This window comes from Engystomops pustulosus, chromosome 1 (genome assembly GCF_040894005.1).
Source record: "Engystomops pustulosus chromosome 1, aEngPut4.maternal, whole genome shotgun sequence".
In the NCBI taxonomy this organism is placed as follows: domain Eukaryota; kingdom Metazoa; phylum Chordata; class Amphibia; order Anura; family Leptodactylidae; genus Engystomops; species Engystomops pustulosus.
In genome coordinates this window covers 233716280-233726213 of record NC_092411.1, presented here as the reverse complement: position 1 = coordinate 233726213, position 9934 = coordinate 233716280, and the positions used below count along the sequence as shown (strand labels likewise).

At 42.0% G+C, this 9934-nt stretch overlaps 1 protein-coding gene across 1 annotated transcript in view; it reads left to right on the top strand.

Annotated features, from left to right (window-relative positions):
* Positions 1-1367: 1367 nt before the first annotated feature.
* MND1 (meiotic nuclear divisions 1) overlaps positions 1368-9934 on the top strand; it is a 44945-nt gene continuing 36378 nt past the window's right edge. The window contains exons 1-4 of the mRNA XM_072130130.1: positions 1368-1533; positions 1641-1706; positions 5470-5527; positions 7944-8092. Of these exons, the coding sequence (XP_071986231.1) occupies positions 1531-1533; positions 1641-1706; positions 5470-5527; positions 7944-8092 (276 nt within the window). The 5' untranslated portion in view covers positions 1368-1530. The remainder of the gene's footprint in view (positions 1534-1640; positions 1707-5469; positions 5528-7943; positions 8093-9934) is intronic.

Below are 9934 nucleotides of genomic sequence, written 5' to 3'. Positions count from 1 at the left end.
GGAATGCACCATCCCATAGAAGGTGAAGGTGAGCGCTCCCCAAGCGACACATTTTCGGCATTTAAATGCGGCGGTTTTTCCGAATACGTCGGGTTTTCGTTCGGCCACGCCCCCCCGATTTCTGTCGCGCGCATGCCGGCCCTGATGCGCCACAATCCGATCGCGTGCGCCAAAAACCCGGGGCAATTCATGTACAAGCGGCGCAAATCGGAAATATTCGGGTAACACGTCGGGAAAACGCGAATCGGGCCCTTAGTAAATGACCCCCAATGTGTCTTAGGTGTATAATGTGGGAGGATAGTATATAATGTGTGTGAGGTGTATAATGTGGGAGGATAGTATATAATGTGTGTGAGGTGTATGATGTGGGAGGATAGTATATAATGTGTGTGAGGTGTATGATGTGGGAGGATAGTATATAATGTGTGTGAGGTGTACAATGTGGGAGGATAGTATATAATGTGTGTGAGGTGTACAATGTGGGAGGATAGTATATAATGTGTGTGAGGTGTATGATGTGGGAGGATAGTATATAATGTGTGTGAGGTGTACAATGTGGGAGGATAGTATATAATGTGTGTGAGGTGTACAATGTGGGAGGATAGTATATAATGTGTGTGAGGTGTACAATGTGGGAGGATAGTATATAATGTGTGTGAGGTGTATAATGTGGGAGGATAGTATATAATGTATGTGAGGTGTATAATGTGGGAGGATAGTATATAATGTGTGTGAGGTGTATAATGTGGGAGGATAGTATATAATGTGTGTGAGGTGTACAATGTGGGAGGATAGTATATAATGTGTGTGAGGTGTATGATGTGGGAGGATAGTATATAATGTGTGTGAGGTGTACAATGTGGGAGGATAGTATATAATGTGTGTGAGGTGTACAATGTGGGAGGATAGTATATAATGTGTGTGAGGTGTACAATGTGGGAGGATAGTATATAATGTGTGTGAGGTGTACAATGTGGGAGGATAGTATATAATGTGTGTGAGATGTATGATGTGGGAGGATAGTATATAATGTGTGTGAGGTGTATAATGTGGGAGGATAGTATATAATGTGTGTGAGGTGTATAATGTGGGAGGATAGTATATAATGTGTGTGACGTGTATGATGTGGTAGGATAGTATATAATGTGTGTGACGTGTATGATGTGGTAGGACAACATGTAACACATGTGAAGTGTATGATAATGTGTCATGTATGTGAGGTGTCGGTCTCGCTAGAACAGCAAATAAGCTGAAGAAGGCCGGACATATGACGCGCGGTGTATTCGCCCTTCACGTGACCATGTGTACGACCTCCTTTTCTGATAAAAACAACAGTCTCCCTCCCAGGTTCACGAAATCTCCCGCGTGGTCACGTGATATGCGTCATGTGACCGCGACGGCATCACTATCATCCGCTCCCAGTGTACGAGGCCCCGCCCCGTGTTATGTGCCGCGCAGTGTAACCACACATGTGCCGGTACCCGGCCTGTCACTAATAGTGTCCCGTCCTAGTAAGCGCCTCCCGCCAGCATGGTGAGTGTCCCATTCCCGCGCTTATCCCGAATACGGAACCTAGTATGGTAGTATGGAAATGCCGCCACTGCTCTGATAAAGTCATGATATATTTATATTTTTTTCAGTCTAAGAAAAGGGGCCTTAGTGTGGACGAGAAAAGAACCAAGATGATGGAAATATTTTTTGAAACTGTAAGTTGTGTATTATGTGGTAACAAGTAAAACACATGAAGAAAAAAGTCATGCTATAAACTATAGACAGTATTACATGTATTACAGTATTACATGAGTGTTCTCCGTCCAAAGCTGTGGTCTCCGGTTTTCCAGGGACCAGACGTGAAGTATCATAGTGATATATCATGTAGGAGCTGCGGCGGCTAGTGTTATGTAGGAAAGCGGGGACTCCTTGTATCGTATATAATAGCATATATCACTGTGATGTTTGGAGTCCCTTCCCCCGGTACATTGTTTAGTCCATGAAATCTGACCACCACACAGACTGGGATTCATGGACCGAGCACATAAAGTGCAGATCAGAAATGGGTATATATTATGTGCCCCAGCAGCAGGCTGAGTGGTCTCTGTAGGTCCAAGCTACTCCATCTTCCTAATTATCTTCCCCCTATAACGCTTGCTATGCACATGGGATACCTGTTGGGTGAATGCAGACAGATCTTTACTAGAGATGAGTGAACGCGGCGTTTCCCCGGCTAATCACAGTCATTGCTAGGTGCGGTTAGCCAATCCAGCAATAAAGTCCCATATGTACGCAGCCTTGTCTTTTGTATGGGGAGAGGAGAGAACATTTATGCCATGGCAACGATTTCTTTTCCCAAGAGCAAAATGATTTGCATGTTCAAATCTAAAGTACCTGACCCTTCTGTTTCTGAACATCTGCCCTTGGGCAGCCGCTGTACACATTAGGTAATTATCTGGTCAAATCAAAATTGTTGGGTCAGCTTTTGTAGGGGTAAGAAATACCAAAAAAAGAAGAAAAGAGGAAGAAAACAAGGCTCCACAATAATTAATGGCAAATCGTAATCTTTATTACACACAGAAAACATAAAATATATATATATATAGTGCATCACAGGGCGAGATACACAATGCACGCCAGGTAATAGGTCCTAAGTAAGTAAAGTATAAGGAGAGTAATACAGATAATACAGAAGGACAGGGACAGATATAATATGTCAAAAAGTAGCAAAACATAAGAGCTAGTATACATATACATGCCAAACAGGCAGTGAAGTAAGAAGTGTGCAATAGCTACCAAACATTATGGGCCCCCTGCTTGAACAGCACAGCCAGTGATGAACAAATAAATGCCAGAAGAGGCAGTATTATGGTGCATTCTAATGCCTGCATCTGTTTCTAGTTTAAAAGAGTAGTTTTAAGAGTTTTTTTTTTTTAACAATTGGGGCCCACTTGCAGTGCCTCCCGTCAGTGCCAGTCTCTGTTTCTATACAGGGGCTAATCAGTGACAAGGCATTGACAACAAGCACCCACTGCAGCTTCTAGCTTGTTGTCGTAACAGCTGAGCTCCTGTATAGAACTGTAGTTTTGAGGTGATGGGAAGTGTCACACTGCGCTAGAGACTAAAGCTACTTTATTATTTTTATACATCCAGGTGACCATGTATTAACCCCTTCACGTACATATATGGTGCAGAGGTGTGGGGGCTGTATGAAGAGGGCTCACAGGCTGAGCCCTCTTCACACAGAGGTGGGGTTTGCTGCATATTGCAGCAAACACCCACAACTAATGCCCGCTATTGGTACCAACCTGCTCTAAAACCGCTGTGGGCACTGCCGTGTGTTCTGATAGTCGCTCCCTGAAATGTCATCGGGGAGTGGCGATCGGTTGCCTTCAGTCATCAGCTGCTCCTGTCTTATCCTCCACCTACGGCCCAGTACCAGGTGCTTGGGGAATATTGTTCCACTAAGTTGCATGTCCTATTGGTTTACCTGTAGACTTTCAAATACTTCTTCATACATTCACATAAAGTAAACATTGTGGCACTCTCCTTCAGATCTTGTTTAAAGAACTGTAAAGTATAAAAACTTTTTCCTAACTCTGCACTAAGCTAATATAAGGAATTCTCTCATTTACTCTCATTAGCCATCTTTAGTCGTTAGCCTGCTAGCAGGGGTTTTTACTTTGTCCTCCTAACTTGCTCTCCCTCACTTTGTTTGGATTGGTGGCCATGCAAATCAATACCTGTACTTTCGAGAAGAGGAGGGTAGATGGATCTTGTTGGGAGGGGCAGTAGGAGATGATCTGTAGCTGCTGGGTAGAGGAGAATATCAGTCTTCACTATTGCTGGAAGCATGTAAAAAAAACTCCAGGACCTTGAGTGATGTCACAACCATATGACTGATCACATGCTTCAGGTGATCAAATTAAAGGAGGCATACTGCCCTAGGAATGGTATGTAGCAGAGCTGGTTGTGTTTGAAAGTTTGAATGCAGTAGAATTGTGTATGTGTGGAAGTTTGAATGCACAAATAAAGCCAGAGCTCAGACTCGCCATCAGTTCTAATAAATGACAGATCCAGCTACCATGGGGCGTGTTCACACGGTATGTTTTGATTGCGTTTTCCTTCCCTTTTGAAATGCATTAGAACAGCTGAGGAGAGGTGGTTTGCCTATTTACACTATTATTAACACTCTCCTCAGCTGTTTCAAAACGCAACCAAAATGCTCTGTGTGAACGCATCTGTGTTGCAAAAAGTGACAGGTTCTTTGGATTTTGTGTTATAGAATAAGAAAAATTACACAGGCAACAATATTTAAAAGGTTTATTGTAATACAAAAGTATATAAAGAGTTAAATATCAAAATATTATACTCACAACACTGTCAACTTTCATTGATGAGCTCCAGCACACAAAATCTTCACGGGCTTATCAACTTACAACTTTGTCCAGCATCATTGATGACGCTTTGGTGAATCTTTACGGACTATCACCAAGCAGTAGAATGACAGGTATTGACAGGTAGCATCAGGTCTTGAGGCGTGCCACAAGTACCCAAGCAGTATAGCATCAGTCACTAGATAGCTCTCAATTTTCTCAAATCCCACCACTAGGTGATAGTACGGAAGTTTTATACCCCATGTGTGTGCGTCACCAAACTATATGGAAAAACATATGCATGCACATGTTTTCGCTCATTATTCTCCTAATGGTATACTTTCCCATGAAAGTGGCCAGTTTTCATTGGAAAGCATCCCAGAAGATAGGCACATCCCAGCAGGTGTGTAATGCCTAACAGAGTGCCAAATAAGGATAAGAATATGTCAAACTTAATGAGAATAAAAATGTCAAATGTAATGAGGATCAAAATATGTTGATCTGGGCTCATTCACAGTTGAAATAAGGTTACATGAACTGTCTTTTACCTCAAGATCAGACATGTTGTATCTTCGACTCCATTTTGGTTTTCCATTACAGCATCCAATGAACAGACAATGAATTAAATAAACTGTCTTTTAGGGAGGAGTCATCCTGGAGAGATGGTGTTCTGGAGAGGATTTCTGTGTGTGTACACCAACTGTGATGTTGCCATGAGTTCATTCTCTGTAGGTGGACATGTTTTGATTTACCTCTGTGGTGTAGTAGATTACTTACTATGATGCAGAGCTCCAGTGCTCAGGTGCTGTCAGCTCTGTTTTCCCTGCCTTACTCTGCACAAGCTGCAACACTGATTCTATGTCCTGATTGGCTAGGTTTGTCCACATTAATGAATGCCTTCAGTGCTCTGGCCTCGCTGTCCTTAGCTGTCGCAACCAGGAAGCCCAGGCACTTCAGGAGAAGCTGCGCAGGATATTGTAGTACAAAGGGGTGCCTATAGCTGTGTAGTGCAAAGCGGCCATATGTGACTGTAAACAAAAACAAACATTCAGAAAATGTGTAAATTTCCAATTCTTTAAATTTATTATGCTTCATTTAATAGAGGGATGTTTTCCAACTAAAGGATTTGGAGAAAATTGCCCCAAAGCAAAAAGGAATAAGTAAGTAACGTCCAATGCTGTCCTTCCTTTCTTTATATAATTTGTAATAATACTGTATTTTTATGAAAAGCCAGAAACAAAATAAATAAAAATACGACATAAAAATATATTCTGGGCGCTTTTTATATAAGGGAAATGGTCATCAAACATCTGACTTAGGCTTGTCACTCTGGCATATGATTGACTGAGGTTGAGAGGTTTTAGTAAGCATAGAGCTGGGGATTTTTTTAAATATATAATATTTTTTAATCATGATCATTTAAAATAATTTTTCTTTGTTAGTAAAGTCGGAGTAGTAACTAGAGATAAATAGACCCAATGTTTCTGTTTGGGTTTGGCTTGAGTGACCCAGTAAGATCACTTTATTGGTGGCCCAACAACCAATAGCAATATGTCCGGGTAACGGGGTCAAACTTAAATGGAAACTTCGAGTTCACTTTTTTCTAGTAGTAAGTAAATGTAAACTAGAAAGGAATATTTCCTTCCTTTTTTGCTCTTCACTCTGCTCTTCAATTCTGTTAATTTCATCTAGCAAGGAACAAGACAGAAGCTACATAGAGGGGGGAGGGAGAGAAGTGAGTTACAGGAGTAAAGTCTCATCCCAGTAGGTCAGTTGCATACAAGGCTGCACAGGTGTTATTTCTCATGTTAACACAATAGACAACAGCTTTCTGAAAAGGTGCCAGAAATACTGATGGGAATTACAGCTCTTCTTAGTGAGCTGGCTCATAAAGCTCCGCTCACCAAGAAAAGCCGGCTCTTCTGGCTCCTGAACGGCTCCCTTTTACATGTATAATAGGGAGCCGCAGGCCAGTCAATCTCTCCATTCCACACCACTTTTCACCTAGAAATTAATGAGGTTTTGTTCTATGATCCTGGTCTACACAAGTTGACATTATAAAACTCCGAGAGGTTTTTTTTCAGATGTTGGGCTACTGATTCCTCTCAAGAGTATAGTATTTAGTGTATCCTTTGTCTTTATAGTCGCCAAATCAGGACTATGATCCAGTCATCAATGTCACATTTTTTTCTATCACTCTACTTCTGCCACTTCATAGCAGCACCACACACACTACACTGTAATTCTGTCCACACTACCCATTTCCCACCAGTCATAGCACTGCTACCCAACCTTCCCAGCACTGCACTCCACTCCCCATCAGTCACAGCAGTCCCACAGTGAGTGGATGAGCATCATGATTTTCTTGACGCAAAGGGAAGAACTTGTTGAGCTAATGAAAACTTCTGCAAATGTTGAGTTGTTTTGATGAAAATTAATCTGCCACTAGTATAAAACATACAAATGCTTTTTTAGCTTGTAAGAGCTCTCCTTACGGAGACTTTGACAATTAAGGCTGCCTTGTAGGCATGTGGAGATTTATAGGCATTGACACTCCACTGGAAGAAAATCTGCAAATAAGTTTTCCAGACGGCCTTAACCCCCTACCGTCGTGTGAGGATTGTCACGTCGTGTCACGTTGGCTGCGGGTGTATGGAGAGGGCTCACAGGCTGAGTCCTCTCCTTACAAGGTGGTTGTTTGCTGCATATTGCAGCAAACACCCACCTGTAACACCCGTGAGCAATGCTAGTGTTAACCATTTCAACACAGCCGGTAAAGATGCCGGCAGCGTAAAAAGCTGGTGGCCCGTGGGCGTCTCTAGCGACAGCACCTCACAGAGAGAGGGAGTCTGAGCTGAAACATCGTTGGACAGAAGAGGACCTCCCAGGGTAGCGTTGGAAAAGGAGTATATATATATATTTTTTTTAGACAGATTTAGTGTTTTTCAGCACATTTTTTGTGCTGAAGAACTCGGTTTATACTTGAGTATATATATGGATGCCTATAGCTGAGTGCAGAAGTTCACCCGTATTTTAAAAGATTGTAATAGTATTAAGGCTATGGTGCTAGCTTTGTAGCATTTTTTATTTTGAAAAGAAAACTGTATATAATGGGAACTTGTCAAATGGAAAACACATTTGGTTCTGCAAGTAGCATGTTATAGAATAGGAGATTTCCCCCTGCCTGCTGTAGTCTTACTGCAGCAGAGGTAGTTTCACGACACAGTCTAAGGGGGGAGTACTCTTGCACAGTGTAACAGCCTGTGAATCTGCGGTATGGAGGGGCCCTGTTAGCATTTGATTTTGGAATGAAGGAGGCCATGGAAAATAAATATCAGAAGATTACCACAGTCATGGTGCCTGGATCTATCAGTAAGTGCCCCTGGTTTATTATGCTTGATTTTTTTGGTAGATATTCTTAAACTAAACCAGATTTATCATTTAGCATCTGGTGCAGCGTAAGAGTTTTAACTAACATTTGATAGATCTCAATGTGGAAAAGGTGATGTGCTGCCTTGCCATTGTAATCTACTTATCTATTTATAGATATACTAATAGAATAATAATTTGTTACAGCTTCCATGTCTGTGAAAGATGTCCTGCAAAGCCTGGTGGATGATGGAATGGTAGATTCGGAGCGCATTGGAACCTCCAATTACTTTTGGGCATTCCCTAGCAAAGCTCTTCATGCACGAAAACGAAAACTGGAAATGTTGGAAAGCCAGGTAATAATTCTGACTTGTTCTTCTGTAGTGCACATCCTAATAAATATTAGTGTATACTAGTGTAAACTATTAGAGAGAAATTCGTTATTGTGGGATTTATACATAGATAAATTATATTTTGAACCTACTGTAGTATGTCCAGGCTATTACTCTGTAATGTTTATTCAGCGGAAGGCAGAAAACCCTCTTGGGTTAAGCACTAGAGATATGAGCAAGTTTCTAAAAAAATAAAAAAAAATAAAATGATTTTACATATTTTGCAAAAAAAAAAATTGTCTGGGTTCAGACTGAAACTGTATAAACCAGGAGGTCATGGAAGCCCTTTCTGGCATGGCCTGGCACCTTGCCCCAGTTGTGGCCAATTTGCACCAGGAGGTTGCGGCCAACCTCCTGGTGCTCTGACTTGGAATGGGGGAGGGCTCGGTGTAGAACATGAGCTGCAGTCTGCCATGCAGTGCATTCATGAAAGTCTGGAAGTGGAAGGACCCATCAGGTGTCTTGGTAGACTGCTACTTTTTTAGAGGCTCCAGGGCTTGGTAGAAATTAGTCTGCAACTAAGGAAAGATCCCCAGATATGGCACCAGGAGAGAAGATCTATCTGCCTTAGAGCCTTCTCCGTTGTGGCTTTGCACCCTGCAGGATCCTCCTGTTCCTAGGCTTGCAGGAAGAGTGCTAGCTTGTGGAATTTCCTTGAGAACTACAGTTCTGGCTCTCCCCCCAGCTGGAAGAATTGGTCCCCCAACACCAGGCCGTGTCAGGGCTGCAGGAGGGTGGCCATTATTTTTGAGAGCCTCCCTTTCTTAGCAAAAATTCTAAAACAAATAGGTTGAAGTGCCAGGCCACGCTGGAAAGGGCACCTGGAGGTTGGTCATGGAACTTTGTACCAAAAATCGCCAGAAAATTCTGATTTGTTTTTTTTTTTCTAAATCAGACAATTTTCCATTTTCGTAACACAGGTTCAGTACAAACATCAAATTGCACAATCAGTGATACATCATGAGAATCAAAACAAAATACGAACCCCCAGACCAGGCCGTGAAAGACAGTTACATTGTATCTTGTTTCCTACCGATCCAGTCAGGAGATTTAGCTTAGAAATTCTAGCAATTTTCCATAAGGCTCGGCCAATAGATGGGATCCCTTATTCAAGAGTAGGGTCCCTATTGGAACATCACTTATGTATGTCTTTGATCCTATATGTGGATCAGTGAATCCCTTAGTAGGGCCAGCGACCCTAGTCCAGGAGTAGCCATTTGTTTTCCCCAGACAGTGTCAAACTTTTAAAAACCTCACAGCATAATTTCCAGCATTTGATGCTGGAAACCTTCCTTTTTTGCTTCTTGCACAGTAAACTGTCCCCCACACAGTATTCCTTACATCGGCATCTGCAGCGGCATAACGGGAGGTGAGCTTCAGCTTTTTTTTCCCCCCCTTATTTTTATATGTTATAGTTTTGAGCTAAAGCCAGGAGTGGATCAAGCAGGCCGGAGAAGGACACATCTTTCCTTTGTATATAACATTCCTTTTGAATCCATGCCTGTCCTTGGCTCAAGCAACGGAATGAAAAACTGTACTTTGGAAAAATGCCACAATTCTAAACAATCATGAAGATGGAATACATGTATAAAAGCTGAGGACCGGAAGGTTATAGACTTCCTGAACTGCTTATGTCTGGTGTATTATAGAGCACAGTGTTACATGTTTACCATCAGAGTTGTGACACGTGCAAGAACCTATCGCAGACCTTTCCTACATCAGTGATTGGTTTCTGTGTTATTTATAAACCATCATGGTGACATAAGCCATACATATCTACCTATACCAAGCAAGCAGGTTTTATGA